We start from the raw sequence: 23039 nt of genomic DNA, 5'->3' as shown, positions 1-23039 counted from the left end.
AGCACATCAATAACACTGATGATACTGTCGAGCAGCTGCAATGACACACAAAACATCAACACTACCACAAAACATGTGGATGAGTGAATCGAAGAATTTGTGTTTGTTTTGTAGTTTGATTTGATTATTCAGTTTGTTTTAGAGCTGCAAATATATGCTAACAGACTAGCTAGCATGCTAATCCTGCACTATGAACGAGTTTCTTTATGCTAATTATGTTTCCTTCTTTATAAAAAAAAGTCGTTTCGATCAAATACATTTTCGTAAGTAACAAATGCCTTTTCAGTACCTTTTATATGTAAAGTAGAACAACTTTCGAGTATGAAATCATTCCTCACTTCCGCTGTTGTTATTGAGACTTGTTTTCGAATGTTTATCAATATGCCTGATAGTTTTACCTCGGCTTTCCTGAATGACTTACGTGAATAACACGAGCATGTGTTCAATGATATACTTTATTAAACATATATAGAATTTCTACACGCTAATAATGTTAAATTTCGTTTGAAAGCATAAATGCGTAATTTTAAAGACAGGCGAATAGTGGGACAGCTCAATGTGGGCTTGTGTCTTGTCACATGCATGTGTTTCTGTGTTGTCAGACGCGAGTACAAAGTGCTGCTTTGGCAGGTTAGATATCGCTTTGTTCAGTGGACAAATAGGTAAAAATGTACAATATTAATATGTTGCCTACCAAATGATTTTAAACGCTAATTCATTATACACTTGCAATTATTTAATGTGATATTGCATGAATTCTTGTGAATGAGATGATTAATCAAGAATCAGATTGAGCTTGCCAAGTATGTTTACACACACACACACACGGAATTTGTCTTAGTGACAGAAGCTTCCAGTGCAGATGTATAGAAATGAAATATAACAATAATATAAGAAACAAAACTTTTAGTAATTTAATATTAGAAATAGTGTGTGTATATATATATATATATATATGCACAGATATGTATTTCATATACAATGAATAACATGCACTCAGAAATTGCTTGTAAATTTCATAAACAATTACAAAGAAACAGCATAAAACACATTTAATTAATCAAGAAAATTTTTATTTTATTAAAATAGTTTTATTTACAGCTTTAGACATATTTTTTTTCCAGTGTAGATATTAGACAGTGCAAAAGAATTAATACCAGCCTAGATAAACAGTGTAAAAATTTTGTAAAATAGATAAACATTTTGTAAAAATCCTCAAACATTTTCACGCAGTGTCTCTGATTGTAAATAAAATAAAAAAGATTTTATCAACCTAACTAGATATTGTTATTCCCAACACTGCACATTGTGTTTCTGCAGGAACCAATGACTTTATTTTGTCAGATTGTCGAATTACTCTGACTGAATAATTTGTTTCATATTATTTCCATGACAATTTTCTCTTTAGACATCCATGCAAAATAAAGCTATACATATTATACATGATTTAATTATGTTTATCACTTGCAACTCTATTTGTTGTTTTATCGTGCAGAGAGGATCATATCTAAGTCTCAGGCCCAAACAGCAAAACACTCAAAGCTATTCAAACCATTAAGACTGATTTGAATCTAAATATGCAGAAAATGCATCCTGGACTTCAGTTATTTTGAGGAAATGTAGGCTGTTCCTTAGCCAGCGGCAGGCTTTTGCAGTCCCCTGAGGCATGCTGGGAGATTTGAGCAGATTAACACTCCACTATTCACATACGGTGCCTACACGCGAGGGATTGAATTAATGAAGGATTTCCATGGTTGTTGTCAATCACATGATCCAGTCCTGAAATAATCATCCACATTAAAGTAGGCATGTTTGATGTGGAGCATAACTACCAATGTTTATGCATTAAAGTGTTGTTCTCTGAAATTTAATCTCAAGATTTCATTTGAAATGCATGTAAATAATGTCGTAGTTTTTTAATATTCAGTCTAAATGTTGTGTTTGTTATTATTAATGTCACCAGGTCATGTGTGCAGACGTGAGTGTTGTAGTGGTGGGATCTTGTATGACTGATTTAGTAAGGTAAGTCATCGAAGGATTCAGTGTCCTAGTGAACCAGGCCTGGGGCAAATATGTGCCACATGTTTAAAACACAGGGATCAAAAATGCCTTTGTAATGCATTCCTCTGTTCAGATCAACAAAAAAAAGAAAAGAAAAAGAAGTAGCAATATCTACAGTGACAATGAATGATAGAGATCTATGTAACCATACTGACCCATTCTAGAAGAGCATTTTTGCATTATATACAAATACATTTGAGTAGACATTATATACAACAACCATTTTTTTTTCAAATGATATGATAGTTTAAAGGGATAGTTCACTTTAAAGTACATTTTTGGTATGTTTTATCTTACCTCAAGGGCATCCAAAATGTACGTGTCTTTGTTTCCGCAGTAGTTTCGATTTTGATATTTTTAGGTCAAAGCGTTCTTGTCTGTCAGTCATATAATGGAGGTCTATGGTCACCACCTCAAAGAGCATGCACAGAGAAGTCCAAATTAAACATGATTTAATGACTCGTAAATGTAAGTACACATTGATGGCCTAAGACACGAAACGAGCGGTTTGTGTGAGAAAACGAAGAGTATTTATATTGTTTTTACCTCTTGTAACCACAACCACGTCCAAGTACTCTGAGGTTACAAGAGGTAAAAACGATATAAATACTGTTGGTTTTCTCACACAAACCGCTCGTTTCGTGTCTTAGGCCATCAATGTGTACTTACATTTACGAGTCATTAAATCATGTTTAATTTGGACTTCTCTGTGCATGCTCTTTGAGGTGGTGACCATAGACCTGCATTAAAAATACCTAAAAATACCTAAAAATATCAAAATTGAAACTACTGTGGAAACAAAGACACCTACATCTTGGATGCCCTTGAGGTAAGCTAAAACATGTCAAAAATTAATTTCAAAGTGAACTATCCCTTTAACATGTCAAATAATATAAAGAAATGTCCATGTCCTCATGTTCAATTTCATGCTTAACTTGAAATTTACATTCAACACATCTACCCTCGTTATGAACTTAAAGCTGAGACCTCACATATCATACTAAACACTGATTTCATGCTCATGACACACTCTCACACTCATCGTGGAACATATTCCACTTGCAGAAGGCAGACTTTAAGATTTTAAAATAACTCTGAAAGGAATTAGTCCTTCCAGCAGGAACCAAATAAGGTCCAACAAAGGCAGATTTGGGGAACTGCCTTCTGTTCTGCCAGCTCTGTCTATTATTAATATTTCCACAGGGAACTGATTCACTGCTCAACTGGTCATATTTGCCGCCGGCAGGTTTTTTTCTGTTGTTGTCCTAGTCATACTGACTGCAGTGTTTCAGCACAGGTGCACCTTCTGACTGGAATATACGGCGTACTCTTGCAGCTGTGCAAACTAGCTACCTTTCACCTTGCACACACCCTGAGTTTATATTTGTACAGTGTAATTTATTACTTTGATGTCAAAGTTGAATTTTCAGCATCTTTATTCCATGTCCTCAGGGTCACATGATCTTTCAGAAGTCATTTAACCTTCAAATGGTCTTGGTTTCCTGTTTACACTTCTGGGCTTCAACAATTGATTGAGTAATTGTACAAAAAATATAAATTTTTAATCATACTAATAATATATATATATATATTTTTGTTTACTTCTCATCTATTCATTAATGCTGTGTTTTCGGAGATATAAAGTACTTTTGTATCCATATACCACACAATTCCTCAACTACACCATTAGCTTGCATATAAAATATTTTTTTTTTTATGATACATTGCATTTATGCTCTAGTACTAGGCCTTCATTTCTGTGTAAAAAATTTCAGTTTTATACCGGATTTTTTTTTTTTTTTGACACATAAAGAAAATATATTTAGTTTTTTTTTTTTTTAACATGACCCCGAAGACCAGAAGTGTAAACATTTTTTTACATACCTTCAGAACAACCGAATCAAGCCCAGTTTTTTGAAGGGAAACTTTTTTTTTTATTAAGTAAAAGTCGATTGGGGTCGTATAGAAGCCATGACCCGATTGAGGGCTATATATGCTGATTTGGGGTTCAAGTAACATTTCTGATTATTATCAATGATAAAAACAGTATTTTGTGGAAACTATGACGTGTGTTTTCAGGATTTAAATGAGTTTAAATTTTGATTGAAATATTTTTGAATAACAAATTTTTTGGTCAATTTATTGTTTTCTTTCTGCATTAAAGTAATGATTTCTTAAAATAATAATTAAAAATCATTGCTGACCCCAAATATTTGAACAGTATAGTGCATATATAAATATGCCCCAAGTCTCTGTGTTATACTGATCTCTTTTTCTTGGGGCCTTCTTTTAATGTGCATTGTAAAAAATAAACCGTAAAAAACGGCTGTGGTTGCCAGAACTTTACCGTCAAAAATACGGTAGCAACGTTATTGGTTTTACAGATTTAACTTAAAATTTACAGTAATAAACCGTATTTCATTATCTGATATAATGTTAATTTACCGACCAATTGAAGTATTAATATCTGTTTTGAACCATTGTGTTATACACTGACTACCAACAATCACAACAGTGATAGGTCACATGATCAATCAAAGCTCATCACAAGCAACTCTTCCACAGTAAAGTTAATAGTAATTTATATTCACACAAACATTAAACACCATCATGAAATTTAAAAAAAAAATGCAATAAATATAATTTTAACAACATTAAGTTTAACATAAACCCTAATGTACATAACTGATTAGAAAAACAAAAATACATTAAATGTGAAGTGTCTCACGCAGGGTTGAGTTTTTCTTTTTCACTTTCAAAAACTGTACATCTATCACAGTTATTTACCGTATATAGAAAGGAAACTTTTTGTTAACCAATTAACAGTTTTCCACTGTTAAATTTTGTAGGGGGTAAAAAAGCATAGCCAACCCTTGTTAAACCGTTTTTTTCACTTTTTATTATTTGAGGTATCATTCCACAATTGGCGCAGGACAAGGTATGCCAGATATGAATAATTCAGGTCAGGTGTTTGTTCAGAAGAGGAAATGTTTCTCAAAGAGCTGGGTTATCCAGAGACAGCATTTTCCTTTCCATACAAAACTAAATCATATTCATTTCTTTCTTTGTCATACCCTAAGTAATCAAAACAAACTACCCCTTATGGAAAAAACAAAAAAATTCCATTTGCTCATATACGTTACCATTAAAAACATGCAGTCATCAGTGTTGGCCTTTGAACAGAGGAGATTGCATCAATTAGGCAATAGTTGTGATGGGAAGTGTGTGTTTGTGTTTTTTGGATGGTGGCTGACACATTTCACCCATCAAAGTGCTATGCATGGCTTTGAAGTGTAAAATCCAGTTTTCGATGTGGCTTGTGTTTGTGACAGTCAAACGGAGTCAGTGTATCGTGCGGGACATTAGTGCGTGTGTGTGTGTGTGTGTGTGTGTGTGCTGAAGACAGACAGTGCCACCTGCTGATTACTATTCAAACCCATCGGTGTGTCTTCATTGGAGCCGTCAGTGTCTTACACTCGCCGTGTGATGTTAGTCGAGAGTCTCGCATAATCATATATTCATGAAACAATTAACTTCAGGAACTTTATCTTTGGTTCAAACTGGGCCTTTTTTGTAATAGACATTACTGATAATACTGTTACTTTGATAAATATCAGCACAAAATGATGAGCATATTATGCACAATGGAAATGACATGGTACTTACTCAAAAATAAGTAGTTTTCTTTTAAAAAAGAAACTTTTTCTAGTGCTGTTTAGTATTTTATGTTTCTCCTTTGCTTACATTTTAATCTCTCTCTCTTTGCATGTAAGATATATGTACAATACAAGTTTTCTGAAATGCTGTGTTTAAATATGCAACTGATACATTTACGAATTAAATATACACTAATAATTTGCATAAACATCCAACACAGAAATCTAAACACTGCATAAAGCCAGGTTCATAATTAATTTCATTTGGTTGACATTAGAGTTAACACTTAAATGTGCATTTTGAAAGTCTTCTTTCCATTAGTCTGAAGTTATGAAAGCAAAATAGCCCAGAACTTCAAAATTGACTTGTGCCTGTCAAAGCAATGTCTTGATTTAAAGTATGTTTATATGGTACTTAATAATCACTGTAATTATACATGGCATTTGCATGATATTTCAAAGTATTTGAACAATGCTATGAAATGGTCAAATAATAATAATAAAAAAAATCTATTGCCTTACACTGTAAAAAAAAAAAAAAAAATTCAAGATTTGTAATCACAACATTTTTTCTTTTGTCAAATCAACTTAAATAATTTATTTGGTTGAGATAACTTATTATTTTGAGTTTCTGATGATTAAATTAATCTCTTTAATTGTATTAATTCAACCTTTTAAGGCAACCAGGTTACTTACTTTTTTAAGTTAAAGCAACAATATTTTTTACAGTGTACAAATAAAAAAAAATAAAAAAAGTAATAAAATATTGAAGGTTTAACTTAAAAAAGTAAGCAATCTGGTTGCCTTAAAATTATAAGTTCATTGAAATGGAAAAAGTGAGTTAATACAATGATGGAGATTGATTTAATCAATCGAAACTCAAAATTATATGTTATCTGAACTAAATAAATAATTTTAGTTGATTTAACAAAAGAAAAAATGTTGTGATAACAAATCATGAAAATATGTTTTTACAGTGCATATAAAGAATCAAAATGCACGTGGCATGGATAAATAAAAGGGAATAGACTCTGCACGGACATTAATGAAATGGTTTTAATTAAACCCTATTGTAGATGAAAATAAAACAATAAAAATAAAAGTGCTAGTTATTATTAATAATAATGTATCAATGAATTGTTAAAAGCAAATACTTGCTCTTGTATTGCCACAATGTACAATAGCACACACATCACACACTGTTACTCATGCAGGCTGTTTGAGGTTTATAAAGTAGTGAACATCTGCTGGGACCACAGGCTCCGTCACACAATACCTGTTGTTTCCTCTCGCACAGGAAAGTCACGGCGTTTGTGTCAGAACTGGGTTTTTGAGAGAATGATTATTGCTCATAAAACAATAGATGAACTGAATGAGGAGTTAAGGTGAGGCCAGTCTGACTGTGACACAGATAAGACTCACTCAGACAACAAAAGCCAATTGATTCCCAAATTGTAGGTTTGTTTTTTTCATGATTTGAGCTTTTGGAAGTGGAATTTATGAGACAGTTGTCAGATTTCATTGTTGATTTGGAATATGAAATTGAATAAAAAGCTTGGTGAACAGCTTTAAAGAATTAGATTTAGATGAAATAGCTGCTCCTGAATGACTCCGATTCAGAATCCTTTTGGTTGTACAAGTGAATCTATGCACATGTGCGGTCATAATTACAATTCCCGTCTTCTTTGCTGACCCGAAATCATTGCTTATTGCAATAGTAGTGTTGTGCTTAAAGGGATAGTTCACTTTGAAATTAATGTTTGGTATGTTTTAGTTTACCTCAAGGGCATCCAAGATGTAGGTGTCTTTGTTTCCGAAGTAGTTTCAATTTTGATATTTTTAGGTCAAACCGTTCTTGTCTGTCACTCATATAATGGAGGTCTATGGTCACCACCTCAAAGAGCATCGTTTCATGTCTTAGTCCATCAATGTGTACTTACATTTACGAGCCATTAAATCATGTTTAACCTGGACTTCTCTGTGCATGCTCTTTGAGGTGGTGACCATAGACCTCCATTATATGAGTGACAGACAAGAACGGTTTGACCTAAAGTCATGACCCAGTCATATAATGGAGGTCTAGGGTCACCACCTCAAAGAGCATGCACAGAGAAGTCCAGGTTAAACATGATTTAATGACTCGTAAATGTAAGTACACATTGATGGCCTAAGACACGAAACGAGCGGTTTGTGTGAGAAAACCAACTCAATTCAAAAGTGTAAAAAAAATAAATATTTTCAAATTTCAAATTCATTTTAGATTTGAAATATGCCTTGTGGTCACTTATAATTTTCCTCCATTAGTTAGCATAGTTTATCTGAAGTATTTTTTTTCTTTATCAACATAATTTAGCACAGTTCATCAAAAACATCATAAACAACACCACTCGCCTTACTGACATCGTGGCAGGATCTTTGTTCATCCGCATTGACTTCCTGTAATATTCCCTCTCCTAACCACACAACACACATGTGAAAAACAAGTTTATCGGCTCGTTCTGCCATCACATAAACACGGGCTCCTGGAGACTTGGATTGGGGCCAGACCGTAACTAGATGTCTGGGATTGAGTTTTTTTTTTCTTCTTCTGTTGTTCAATAGAATGAGTAATAGCCGCTAGTTCTGCTCGGGTGAAAGGCTGATGGACCCCGCTCTGAAATGTCACGCATTAAACAGCACAGCAATTAGCTTTTTAGGGAGTTCAGGGCACCTGCCTTATTTAGAAGCGCTCAGGATGTCATGTCATATTATTTTCATTTGCAGCTCACAAGCATGTTTCCAGTAAAAGTCTCATTCATTCAAACAATATGGACTTTTTAGAACTGACTGAATGGACCATCTGCCATTCCTCTGAAGACAAAGTGCATTTAGCGATTTAGAGACTGAACCCTTACAATGCATTAATTTAATAATTACTTTAAAATTAAGAGAACTGAACAGGTTGCATCAAAATTGGGGAAATTTCATTAATTCCTTTTTTACTTGGATGCACTTCTTCTTTTGGGTGGATAGGGTTGACTTTCTTTTCAACAGTTATAATTGGACCCCATTGACTTTCATTATATAGACAAAAACACTGAGGCTCACCTTGTATTAAAAATCATTTTAGATCAGATCACAAGTGGATGACCCTAAATACAGGTGTAAAACATTTTGAGATGTCCACTTCCAAAGTTAGCCTATGCGAAAACACATTTGACCGATTGCTTTCATAGTGTAAACGCTCATGTGGTCGAATGTGTTCGAACAGCTACAACAGACCCGTCTGCTGACTTAAAGGAGTAGTTCACTTTTAAAAAAACTTTTGCTGATAATTTACTCACCCCCATGTCATCCAATATATCCACGTCTTTCTTTCTTCAGTCGGAAAGAAATTAAGGTTTTTGATGAAAACAATCCAGGATTTTCTCCATATAATGGACTTCAATGGGGTCCAAACGATTTAAGGTCCAAATGAGAGTTTCAGTGCATCTTCAAAGGGCTTTTAACGACACCAGACGATGAAAAAGGGTCTTATCTAGCGAAATGATCGCTCATTTAAAAAATAAATAGCAAAGTTTAAGTTTTATAAGCACAAATGCTCGCTTTGCTCTGTTCTGTGATGCACGTTCGTGACTCTCCTGTTCAAACTCGTTCATCAAAATGAACGAATCTTTTTTTGAGTCATGACTTAAAGGAGCCTAGATAAGACCCTTATTCATCGTCTGGTGTCGCTGCACTGAAACTCTCATTTGGACCTTGAACCGTTTGGACCCCATTGAAGTCCATTATATGGAGAAAAATCCTGGAATGTTTTCATCACACTTCTTTGCCTTCGCTCAAGTCAATTCTTGCTTAGATACATTTTGACTAACTGTTTGATGAGTGCTTTAGTTTTTTCTATACTTTTTTATAGCCTAGTCCTATGTCTTTCTAGTCAGGCACCGAGACTTCCCAAGGCTGGAGAGACGATACACGGACACAAGTTCTTCATTGGTTTCGGTGGTAAAGGGGCCAATCAGTGTGTCCAAGCTGCACGAATGGGGGCCAAGACCGCCATGGTCTGCAAGGTACCCAATACGGTCTTCTTTTTTGAACATCCTAAATAACTGAATATAGACACAGATACCAGAGCAATTCATGTATTTCAGCATTTAACCGCACAAGAGAACCTAACCAAGTAATAAAGCTCTTGATTTTGTCAGTGCAAAGACCCCAATCAATACCGAAGCGTATGCAGCGTGTAAAAATAGACTCCTATGCTTTCAAAAACATTCAAAGAGAGATCACACTTCAAAGACAGAAGGCCAGGTAGTGAAGGGTCTCCGCTGCTGGGGCTTAGGACCCCATCCTTGGCATGTCTTTACCAGTGTGGGATAAAAGCAGACCCAGCTGGGAAAAAAGGAACCCCTTTGCCCTCTACCTCAACATTGAATGTCTCATAGAGAGGAAGAGAAGGAGAGAAGGGGGAGATTAAAGTTGTGTTTGGAGAGAGGAGGCGTTTGTTTGGGGATGCTATATCTGGAAGGCTTGGCCTGATATAGCAATGCAGAACTTTGGCCGGTCAGCCAGTTGCTAGAAAATATTATCTCAAGTTCCGCTTTTCATCTTTGCTTGCCTTTTCTCTTCAGGTCGGCAGAGACGTTTTTGGGAACGACTACATTCAAAACTTCAAAAAAAATGGCATTTCCACTGGTAATGGCCAAACGGTGCTTTCATATTGTTTCACTTCTCTGCCAGCTAAAATAATCTTTTAAAATCAAGCATTTTTGGTGTATGTATGCAACACATTATTTCATTTTTTAGTGAATTTTTTACACACCCGACACACAACAAATCAGCAGGTGGTTTGAAATCTAATTAAAATGATAAGTAATTATGAATAACATTGTAAAGTAGTGTTTTCCCCCATTGTTTGAGTTGAAATACATTACAAAGTGTGCAATAGTGCCTCTACTCTAAAAAAAATGCAGGGTAGTTTTAACCCAATTTTGGGTCAAATATGGACAAACCCAAATGTTGGGTTAAAAATGTAATTAAAAAATTTAACCCAATGGCTGGGTTTGACCCAAAATTGAGGCGAAACAACCCAGCATTTGAATGAATATGACATTCGTAAGTATGATTGTATGTATAAAATATAGTTATGACTCCAATATTTATGTTGTCAAAGTTTAGCGGTATGGTGAGATGATGTTTGTTTTCTCCGGTTTTACGTCCTCTGATTTCCATGACTCTCCATGTCTCTAAGTCATTATTACTATAACAGCTGGTGTAGATATATCAGATATTGATTATACTATCAGAACAAACAGATTTGATTTCATCACTTGCACAATGATGAACCGTGACAAACAGCAAAAAATTAATCTTGCTTTAAAGATGTTTAGACATTTTACTTGAAAGTTGAAAGCAAGAAAAAATATATAGTATGAACATGGTTTATTTGTGTTCCTGAAACGCCCTGTATTTGCAATCCGATAATGGCATGATTAAAAATATATTGGCCATTTTTATCTACAGTTTGTTAGTAACTTGTAGTTTAGCTTGTTATTTTTTGTGCTGAATTGATCAACTGTATTTTTTATTTTAACTAGGGCTGTGAAACGATTAATCGCGATTAATCGCATCCAAAATAAAAGTTTGTGTTTACATAATATATGTTTGTGTAGTGTATAATTATTTTGTATATATAAATACACACATATGGATGCATATATTTAATAAAAATTAGGGCTGTGCAAAAATTAATTGCGATTAATCGCATCCAAAATAAAAGTCTCTGTTTACATAATATATTTGTGTGTGCTGTATATAATTATTTTGTATAAATAAATACCTATGCCTGCATGTATATATTTAAGAATTATTTGCGCTTAAATTCTGTATATATATATAAATACATAATCTATATTATATAAATATAAATATTTTATATATGAATAACACATTTTCTTAAATATATACATGCATGTGTGTGTATTTATATATACAAAATAATTATATACAGCACACACAAATATATTATGTAAACACAGACTTTTATTTTGGATGCGATTAATCGCAATTAATTTTTGCACAGCCCTAATAAAAATGTGTTATTAATATATCAATATTTATATTTATGTATAATGTTAATTTTGTATAAATATATATAAAGTATATACATGCAAATATAAGTATTTCTTAAATATATACATGCATGTGAGTATATTTATATATACAAAATAATTATACACACTACACAAACATATATTATGTAAACACAAACTTTTATTTTGGATGCGATTAATCGCGATTAATCGTTTCACAGCCCCAATTTTAACTGTTGTTGAATCAATTACTCGATTTTTTAATTTATTATCAGTAACCTGTAATTTGGCAAGTTAAAATTTTAAAATAGCTTCCCCAACACAGTTTGTAAGCCTGCATATGTGCTGTCTCTATCGTCACAATTTATAAACACTGTAAAATATTTAAAATTGAGTTCTGTTTTTTTTTTATACCGTTAGCAATTTAGGTTATCCACTTATCTCTCTCTCTCTCTTAGCCTATGTGGAACAAACTGAAAATGCTGCGACCGGAGCTGCCTCTATCATCGTAAACGACACAGGTAAAATTAAATCAGTCCAAGTACCGAGCCTTGCTGCATCCCTGAGTTTTAAAAGCCCCTAAAATAACATAAACACCACTAAGTACTCTTCTGAATGAGACATAGATGAGTGAAAAGCTCTCTACCTGTGTCCACCTCGCCTACACAGGGTAATTTCAGACCCAGTTTAATGTAGCACTACTTGGACTTAAAGAAAGGTGACATAACCAGCCTGCAACTGAATGTAAGGCCTGCTGCATTGTAAATGTCATGATCCAGAATAAGTGCTAAGCCGCGTGGCAGTCCAGGAAGAGCTCTGATTGGCGTCATGATCACCATGACAACCTACTTCCAGTGCCCCAGCTTCCTGTGTGAATATCACAACGATGTGAATTTGAACAATTATCTCGCAAGCTAACAGGGAAGCTGAAATGAGGAAAAGACTGATAATATCTCCTGACTCTGCAGTGTGGTTTTTCGAACGCTTATGCCAGCTCTTTATTTGTGTCTGTCTGTTCGTGGTGCAATAGCGAGAGAATGTCGTACATGTCTGGGTGTGTAAAGTGTCTCCTATATCCATGGCTCCACTTTAAAAAAAAAAATTTATGAATGTCAGTCCAGTAGAAAAAAAAAACATGTTCAGACTGAAAAAAAGGTTCCAAGGTCATTTTAGTTCATCATGTTCCATATGACATATTTTGTCTTAAGAATTGTATTGTTTTATTACTTAAAAGCTAGCACATTGTTTTAAATAAGAACACTTATTATGATATGCAATGGATTTTTAAAGTGCGACTTGAATGTCTAAATAGTTTTTAGAGTCACTGTATACACTCTAAACGATGCTGGGTTGTTTTAACCCAAATTTGGGTCAAATATGGACAAACCCAAATGTTGGGTTAAAAATGTAATTTAAAATTTGAACCTAACTTCAACTTTCACTTTCAAATGTACATTTTTTAATTGCATTTTTAACCCAACATTTGGGTTTGTCCAAATTTGACCCAAATTTGGGTTGAAACAACCCAGCATTTTTTAGAGTGTATTCCTATGATGTGACCTGTAATTTTGTTCATGAATGCATTCTTTGTAAATGTGGATTTGTTATTAATAATGTCAATAATGTCTCCTTAAAGATTTAATAAGCAGCTTGTCGTCATGTTTAATATATTGTATTGCCAGGGGAGAATGCCATAGTGATTGTGGCTGGTGCTAATATGCTTTTGGGGCAAGAGGAGCTACAGCGGGCACGATCTGCCATAGTAAATGCCAAGGTGCTTGTTTGCCAGCTTGAGATCGACCCAGATGCATCACTGCAGGCCTTGAGAATGGCCAAAGAGAACCACGGTCAGACACACATCTTTGCTTCATATCTCAATGTACTTGATTGTCTCATTCCTGTCAAGTCAAATTTCGTAATGCACTTTCTTTCAAAGGATCTTTACTAAAAAAAAAAAAAAAATTGTGATGCTAATTTTTAGAATATGTTAATATTGTATTAGGGATGCACGATATATCGGTATCGGACATCGGCCGATAAGAACGTTTCAATATATGGCCAATATATTATATTCAATATATGGCCAATATATTAAAGCCGATAAACAATGGAGTATTTCCTTGATATGATGCGCACTGTTCACCATGATGTTTGATTGGAATCACTTTGAAAAGAAAACGGTTAAGTGCAACATGCAGCGCAAGTCATATCGGCTACATAAAATTATAATGACAACATTATAATTGTGTGCTTGGGACATAGTGAGACTTTTGTTTTTCAGGCTCTCAAAAATTATATAAAAATTTCGATTTAGATTTATCAGCCGATATATCGGTTATCGGCTTTCAAATATAAAGAATTATCGGTTATCGGTATCAGTCCAAATTTTAATATCGGTGCATCCCTAATTTTATGCCTTATAAATTGCATTTTGCGACATTACAAGAATCAATACTTTATGTATGTGGATAAAGTATCACAATTCAGGTCTTCCCCTTCCCTTTCTCTCCTTTCATAAAGTCACTTGTTTTGCCGCACTGTTGGGGTCCTGTACTTTTATAATTGCTAGGGCTGTCAAACGATTAATCGCGATTAGTCGCATCCAAAATAAAAGTTTCTGTCTACATAATATAAGTGGGTGCACTTATTTTATATAAACACATGCATGTATATTTAAGAAAAAAAATTTATTTATCCACAAGTTTCCGAGGGGCGCTCCTGTAAAAAATAAAGTGGGTGAAACTTCCGGTGAGGCGGCGGAAGTAGCATTCCAATGATATTTTGTGTGTTAGTTAGCGAAGAGGCTAGCTGTTTTTCGGAGAATTATTTTACTATTTAAAAGACGCAAATCGTTATGAGAGATGTCGTTACGGAGCTCAGGGACAACATGTGCTGTTCGCGGTTGTACGTATAACCGGACTAAACTAATTCAGTGGCTTAAACGTGATTGTTTTGAACATAAGCTGAAACCGAAATCAGAGTGATCCTGCCAGAGCCCGTCTCTGATCCTGCCGACGACTGTAGTTTTCCAATCAGCATGTGATTGGCTGTTCGCTACTGATGTTACAGCTAAACTCGGGAGTTGACAGAATACCAAATGTGCCAGTTAATGTATTCAAGTAGCACATTCATTTATAATTTTGAATAAACTCCAAAGCACAATGACTAAGTGTGTATTTTTTATTTTAATTGTTTGTCAGCTCACACAACTGTCTGTCACCATGCCTTGATGAGTATTGATTATTAATAATGTTATTATAATACTCCCAATCCACTACTGCGGAGGGTAAAGGTACTGTTATTTCACCCTTTTTAATTTCGTCGAGGTTGTGTTCCCACATCGTTAGCGAGTTTGGATCGCTATAACTTGATTGAATGACTGTCAACTGTTGAATGAACGAGTGTGAAGCATGTCAAATCGCGCTTTGTTTACTTCGAACCGGAAGTCGCGCCCACTTTTGACGCAAGGCCTCGTGGGGCGTAGGAAACTTGTGGATAGGGATGTCCCGATCCGATCCACGGCATCGGTATCGCGCCGATACCGGCCCAGAACGCTAGATCGGAGATCGGAGGGGAGAAAAAAATATGAGCGATATCCAGTTTAGCGGCGCAGCCTGTCACGTGATGATTGTTGTGTTTACGCACACGCGCGCAGAGAATCACTCTCGCTTTGCGTGTCAAGAGCGAAAGTTTGAAGCGAAATTTACGCGCGTGACGCGCGTCAGAATCAAAATCCGTTGGCGGTCATTGTTTTTATGTCGACCGAGCATTCATCAAGAGAGTTACCGCTCTGTATTTACTCTGGATAGCAGAACAGCGGCGTGGGGATCATCGTCGCCGTATATTTGTGTCCACCGGACCCTTCGGAGCCGAACCGTTTGGCGAGTTTCACCATTTGCTCGCTCCAGGAGCTGCGCTGGATGACGGCCGCTGTCAGCGGTACTTCCGCCTGTCACGCGCCCAGTTTGATGACCTGTTGTCCCGCATCTGAGCGAGGATCACCCTCGCCCGGCCCCTCATCCATCTAATCTAGCTGTCATTTATTTTTGTTTTGATAATAAATAGAGCCAGCCTTCAAAAGTTATTAACCTGTCCTGTGATTTTTTTCTCTCTCTCACGTCCAGACACGAATTTATGCACATATGTTGATTGTCTTTACAACATAATACTATTTCTAGATATGGAATGAATAACATTCAATACAAAATGAACATGTCTCCATATAGAAATAATGTTTTAAGTGATGAAACATTTGCTTTGTTGTGCATAATCCCACCATGCATTTAGTCATATTAACAAAATAATTTATTGAAGCATCCAGACACTTCACCACGTGAGCAAGCAGCTAGGCTCCTGATTGGTTAACGCGGCGCGAATTCACGCCAAAGTTCAGCCAACTTGACGCGCGGATGAGGCGTATTCGCGTCTTCCGCGCCGCGCTCCACGCCTCATTCGCGCCGCAGGAATTTTTCTTGCATTGACTTAACATTGAAATCATTCGCGCCTGACGCCCTATTCGCGTCCGGTGTGAACGTAGCATTAGTGCGTCGAAGTTGTGATAGCGCTGTCGGCTAACGCGAAATGCTACTATTTACATTCCATGGATGTTTATGTTTTGGACTAAAAACTTCTTCAAATTGGATTGTATGGACGCTTTACAGTGAAACCAAACCATTTTTGTTGGAATGTGGACTAACAGATGGCTAATTGGTGAGTTTCTTCCAGTTTGTGTTGGTTTGTTTTGGCAGTTGGTGGTCTGACAAAGAGACAGATTGTGCCCGCTGTGTTGATTGTATCTTAAAATGGTTTACGTCGTTCGAATCACGAGTTTCTCAGCTTTCCAAAGATATGTATTATGTTTACTTTTGTGTTTGTTTTGTTTTGTCTTTCACAAAGTTAAACCTATAAACCACCCTGTGGGCCGTATACGGCACGTCGGACCACGAAAAAAAAAATATCGGACTTATATCGGTATCGGCAAAAGCCAAAGGTGCGGCATCGGTATCGGTATCGGAAGTGAAAAAGTGGTATCGGGACATCCCTACTTGTGGATATATAAATCTATATACAGTATACATGAAAATATTTCTTAAATGTATACAAGCATGTGTGTGTATTTATATATATAAAATAATTATACACAGTGCACACAAACTTTTATTCAGGATGCGATTGATCGCGATTAATCGTTTGACAGCCCTAATCATCAATTGGTTTGCGTGAAGGATAGCATAAACATTTAAAAACAGTAGTTTATTTCCTTTTCAACTATGTTTAGCTCCTTATACTGAATGATTGGTGAGAATAAAGCACGACTTTTTCCTCCTGTGGAAAATAACACAACCTGCTGTGTCTCAGATATCATTAGCACCTTGTTTGTTCAGGTCCCTGCTGATCAGAGACACCGTGTATCCCTATCATGGAGATGTACAATCATGCAGCAAGCTTATTCCACAGATGGATGACACAGATGGATACCCCCCCCCCACACCACCACACCAACGCACCCCGATATTCACATTCACCACCTCACAACACCCCAGATACATGCTGTTTAGCCCGTTAGCGGCCCATATTAAGTGTTAAGAGACAGGCCATTAGCCCAGATTATGCGCCTATCACTTGGGATGAATTCATCAGACAATGACGTGCGCAAATAGCACTTAGCCGGAGCTCAAGGCTTGGATTACGCACATGCCACCCCCACAGGCTCAGTGGAGAAGAATCCGAGAAGCGCTTTCCTAACCACATTTTTAAATCAATGAATATAAAGGCCATCTAGCTTTGATTCTCTCCTCAAGTGTAGTTAATTTCGTTTGATATGTGACTAGCATGTGATTTCATACTTTAGATCAGCTACTAAAGGGATGTTTGATCACTCTAGTGTGAATTTAGTTCACATGCAACTTGTGTTTCTGTTGTTTTGGAGCTTTTTAAAGCATATCTGAGTAAGTGAGGTTTCGCATGACTCATTCATTCATCTCATGTACTCGTTAGTATTGCCGTTTATTTTCCCTCATTATTTCCCTCCTCTTCCACAGCACGTTATTCACTTCACAAGTACAGATTTCTCTTTAGATCACTCGAGGAAGCTAGAGGCTCACTGCCTATTCCTAAAACACTCTCACTTTGATTAAAGAAACAGTTCACCCAGAAACGGAAAATTATTTCAGTGCTTCAGACAGTAAAGCTCAAACTAGGAAACACAGAGAAAAAAAAAGATATACAGTGAATAACACTGTAATTTCAAATATTTTTCAAATTTCTGAATTTTGCTTTAAAAAATAAAAACTTTTGCTGATAATTTACTCACCCCCATGTCGTCCAAGATGTCCATGTCATTCTTTCTTCAGTCGAAAAGAAATTAAGGTTTTTGATGAAAATATATTCCAGGATTTTTCTCCATATAATGGTCTTCAATGGGGACCAAACGGTTCAAGGTCCAAAAGACAGTTTCAGTGCAAACTGTTCAAAGGGCTTTAAATGACACCAGACGATGAGTAAGGGTCTTATCAAGCGATCAAGCGAAACGATCATTATTTTAAAAAAAAAAAAAAAATGGTCAGAGCAAAGAACCTTGTTCGAACAGAAGAGTCACGAACACGCATCACAGAACAGAGCAAGGTGACCATTTGAGCTTATAAAACTTTTTAAATGAGCAATTTCACTTGATAAGATCCTTATTCATCGTCTGGAATCGTTTAAAGCCCTTTGAACAGATTGCAGTTTGCACTGAAACTAGGGCTGGGCGATATGGCCAAAAAATCATATCTCGATATTTTTTGGTCAAATGGCGATATACGATATATATCTCGGTACTTTCTACGTTTTCTATTTAGATAAAGAAAATCTTTATATTAAAAAAAAAAAATATATATATATATATATATATACAGTATATTCACATTCGGCCCAATGATATCCTACAAACAATGTTGATATTGAAGGATATGGAAACAAATATAATATAGGCTATGCAATATATTATGTGCAAAAAGCTTTTGTTTTTATATTGACTAAAAGCTAAACTAAAACTGAAAAAAAAAAAGCACAAACTAATTATATTAGCCTGCATTTGATTACCCCATTATAATCACTTTCACTTTCATTAAAAATATATACTTGTAGGTTTAAAATTCCACATATGGCACATTTATTTTCTCCAACAACAAATAACAATTTTAGCAATATGTTTATTTTAGTCAGAATTATTGCGTACTACGTAGTACTATTCACGCGCATGCGCGCGCCGGCGCTCGTTCAAGGAAGCATGAATTTTAGCGGAGATTCACTTGCAGAAGCTCGTCCTCTTCTGACATGGACATATTTGTTGTGAAATGGGCATATTTGCTTTACTTTCTAACATTTACAGATGGAGAATATGTGAAATGTAAGTTAAGCACTGAGGAAAGCACCACATCTCAAACGCATTAAACAGCGCAAGTATATCTGTCAGTCAGCAACAGTGTCTGTCAGAGCATTTGACAGGGCGGCAAGCTGCCTTAAACTTGTTAACTATATCAAAGTGATTTTTACGCAATTAATATAAGCTTGTGTCATGTTTAGGACAAATTGTACTACGTAGCCTAGCTACTTTCACTGCAGCAGCTCACACTGCAACCTCCGCTATTTTTCAGATGTGCTCATATCAAACTACTGTATCGATATAAACGGTATTGCCTCATTCCATATCGTTTCAAAAAATATAACGATACATCGTACATATTCGATATATCGCCCAGCCCTAACTGAAACTGTCTTTTAGACCTTGAACAGTTTGGTTCCCATTGAAGTCCATTACATGGAGAAAATCCTGGCATGTTTTCATCAAAAACCTTAATTTCTTTTCGACTGAAGAAAGAAAGACATGGACATCTTGGATGACATTGGGGTGAGTAAATTATCAGCAAAAGTTGGTTTTTTTTTTAAAGTGAACTACTCCTTAAAGTGTGGCTTGAGTGTCCAAATACTTTTTGGATCTACTAAAGCAGTGGCTCTAAAAATGTCTGACCCAAAGGCCTTCTTCCATTGTCTAATAATATTTGAAGCTAAAATGTTTTCTCTGGTATTTCTGCTGCAATTACTGGTATTCAAATTAAGGAAGTCGAAACTGCTCTAAGGTTTCCAAAATGTCTTTGTGCATATTCGATTAGCAGAAATTCATAAGCAGCAACAGGCATGATTCATCAGATACATTCTCACAGCTAGTCTTGTTCTGTATAGTAAGGACCATGTTCAAACTTGGGATACATTATTCAGCAGCAATGCTTCTTATGACGCATTTAATGTCCCCACCTGTTAAATTGTGTTTACTAAACTCACTATTGAGAAATCCCCTAAGCGACAGGAAGTAAGGAGATAGTGCCTCGGTTACAGTCACTTCCTATGTGGTTGGGTTTTATAGAACAAGTTTTGGACTGTTGATCAAGTATTGACGTAGTTATAAAAATATTGTTGTGTTCAGAAAGCAGCAAATTTTGCTTATATCAAATCAGATGAATGCAAGTAGCTGATAGGGGAAAGTTTCACACTGACGTGAACTGTGGTGTGAATCTGTGACCGAGCTTTGTGAATTTGTCTGTGCACACCGATTCTTATAACTCACAACAATGATCTGACATCTGAGAAATTCTTTGCATTTTTACTTGTGGCTTTTGCATTTTGCACTCTGTATGACCCAGTATGTGAATAATATTTTCTATATTTCTTACAGTGAAGACCATTTTTAATCCAGCTCCCGCTATTGCAGACCTGCATACTGATTTCTACAAAGCATCTGATGTTTTCTGCTGCAATGAGTCTGAGGTGAAAGACAATATCAATTAATTTACATAACCAAAAATATCACATTGCTATGAGAAGATGTTCAGAATGATTTTTAGTGTGTCGCCATAGTATATTCTGCATTTTTGGAAATTAAAAAAAGGCACAATAAATGAACTTTAAAATACAAATTCCAAAAAGAAATGCAGGCTTTTGACTGTATTAAAGGATTAGTTCACTTTTTAAAAAACTTTTGCTGATAATTTACTCACCCCCATGTCATCCAAGATGTCCACGTCTTTCTTTCTTCAGTCGAAAAGAAATTAAGGTTTCTGATGAAAACATTCCAGGATTTTCTCCATATAATGGACTTCAATGGGGTCCAAACGATCCAAATGTCAGTTTCAGTGCAGCTTCAAAGGGCTTTAAACGACACCAGACGATGAATAAGGGTCTTATCTAGCGAAAGTGAAACCATCGTCATTTTTTTTCGAAAATAAATGATAAAGTTGAAGTTTTATAAGCTCAAATCCTCGCCTTGCTCTGTTCTGTGATGCGCGTTCGTGACTCTCAAAAAAGTTTAAGTTTTATATTTTGTTCGTTGAATTTACCAAAAGATTCGTTCATTTTGATGAACGAATTCGATCAGGAGAGTCACACAGAGCATTTGTGCTTATAAAACTTAAACTTTGTTATTTAATTTTGAAATGAGTGATCGTTTTGCTTGATAAGACCCTTATTCATCGTCTGGAATCGTTTAAAGCCCTTTGAAGCTGCACTGAAACTCTCATTTGGACCTTGAACCATTTGGACCCCATTGAACTCCATTATATGGAGAAAAATCCTGGAATGTTTTCATCAAAAACCTTAATTTCTTTTCAACTGAAGAAAGAAAGACACGGACATCTTGGATATTTTTTTTTTTTTTTAAGTGAACTAATCCTTTAACCCTGTACAGCCTATTTTGCCTGTAGGTTGTCAGGTTTGTTAAAGCAGGTTACTAGAGTAAACCAACAACAGCTCACTTATCCTGCCTGGTCATGACCGGCATACTAAAAGCAAAACACTCAAGCTCAAAAAAGTCACCTACCTGCCAAGTGCAAGAAATTACGGGGTTGGCGGCTGCGTCTTACAGTAACTGTTATGTTTGAGGCCGCCCTCTTTCACATCGTGGCAGGGCAAGATGACAGACAAGGGCTTGGATTGATGGGAAACAGTAAAGTTAAAGCATCCACGACCAGGCAGGCAGATGCACAGATGGTGTGTCAGTCCGGCCTGGGGCGAAAGCTCCAGCGTGACTGAGAGACTGAACCGGGGTTCTCCGGCAGGGCAGCTTTGATGTGGCTGGGAGGTTGGAGGGGGAAAAATGTACAGGTGGGACTTAAAAGTGCGAGCCCTCAGTACAAATCAACCCCTTAGTCCCAGCGCACGCATGCCTGACTCTCACCCGACGACTTCAGTTGCGAGAGTGAAGGATGAATCATCGGCAGTTTACAGAAGCAGATAACCACACATTGATGAGTAATCGGTGCGCTTTTCTGTTTTGGCAGCCAGCTAGGAAAGATTGATGGCAAAGCTTAAAGCACACAAATACAGTGGGGATACTTGTTGCCCTGATCTTTCAGTCGTTTGGTGGGGGTTGTTCATCACACCTGCACTAGCGAACCGATAATGCCAGCACTACATTTTTCCAGGCTGAAGAGACTTTGAAGACACTCAGGCTTTACACACACTCTGCTATTCACGAATGACATAAAGGTTGCTGACACAAGATTTTGTGGGGAAAAGGTCCATTGTCTTTTGTACTATATATGGTGCAGGAATGCATAATGCTCAACACACACACATCACACACATCACTTTGAAACTAAGCAGCTGTTGGACAGCACAGCGAATTCAAGTGACCAACTTCAAAACGAGCAAAATCTGCGTCACATCACACAGATTCCAATTGGGATGTCTGGATTTCACCTGTTTTATCACATCGGGCCTTTGACTTTGTACACCGACGGATGTATCATTCTTATTTTGTACCCGTGCAAAGTGGACTTTTCCCTCCACAGACTCACACTGACAAACTAGGCAATGAACTTGTGCTCCCTGGGCGGTCCAGCGTAATAAAGGAGGCGTGTTTCGGCGCAAACAATCCCAGTTCCAGAAAACAATTGCGCCACTGACCAGAAAAAACCTAGTCTAAAGTCAGTGGGGCGTTGCACGTACATTCAGATGCTATTTTAAGCGTGCATGCTTGGCCAGTGTGAACAACGCGCATACACTGTAGATGATTCTCTCATCTACGCAGATGCATTTTTACTTTTTGCAAATGATGCTGAAAAAAATGCTGAAAGTTCAATTTGTCTTGAAAATAATTGTCTGTGCACAAATGGGTTGATGTTTTACAAGCTTTTTTTTAGTAAAAACACCAGACGGAAAATTAATTGTAAAAATACCCTTAGGTCTCTGAGGGTTAATATTAGAGCCAGACCGA

At 36.3% G+C, this 23039-nt stretch overlaps 2 protein-coding genes across 3 annotated transcripts in view; one reads left to right on the top strand and one right to left on the bottom strand.

Moving 5' to 3' along the window:
• Positions 1-420, bottom strand: part of babam2 (BRISC and BRCA1 A complex member 2) — a 99836-nt gene extending 99416 nt beyond the window's left edge. Inside the window, exon 1 of the mRNA XM_039653466.2 lies at positions 290-420. The gene's annotated coding sequence lies outside the window, so the exon portion shown is untranslated. The remainder of the gene's footprint in view (positions 1-289) is intronic.
• A 132-nt stretch (positions 421-552) lies between these two features.
• Positions 553-23039, top strand: part of rbks (ribokinase) — a 40058-nt gene continuing 17571 nt past the window's right edge. The window contains exons 1-7 of one of the 2 annotated variants that reach the window (XM_039653443.2): positions 553-662; positions 1964-2022; positions 9634-9766; positions 10328-10391; positions 12247-12309; positions 13471-13635; positions 20502-20593. In XM_039653443.2, coding sequence (XP_039509377.2) covers positions 1967-2022; positions 9634-9766; positions 10328-10391; positions 12247-12309; positions 13471-13635; positions 20502-20593 — 573 coding nt within the window. In that variant the 5' untranslated portion in view covers positions 553-662; positions 1964-1966. Of the gene's footprint in view, positions 663-1960; positions 2023-9633; positions 9767-10327; positions 10392-12246; positions 12310-13470; positions 13636-20501; positions 20594-23039 lie in introns of both variants that reach the window. The other variant, XM_039653444.2, reaches the window with a different exon arrangement.

This window comes from Pimephales promelas, chromosome 15 (genome assembly GCF_988280905.1).
Source record: "Pimephales promelas chromosome 15, fPimPro1.hap1.1, whole genome shotgun sequence".
Taxonomy (NCBI): Eukaryota; Metazoa; Chordata; class Actinopteri; order Cypriniformes; family Leuciscidae; genus Pimephales; species Pimephales promelas.
This window is presented reverse-complemented; position numbering and strand designations above follow the sequence as displayed.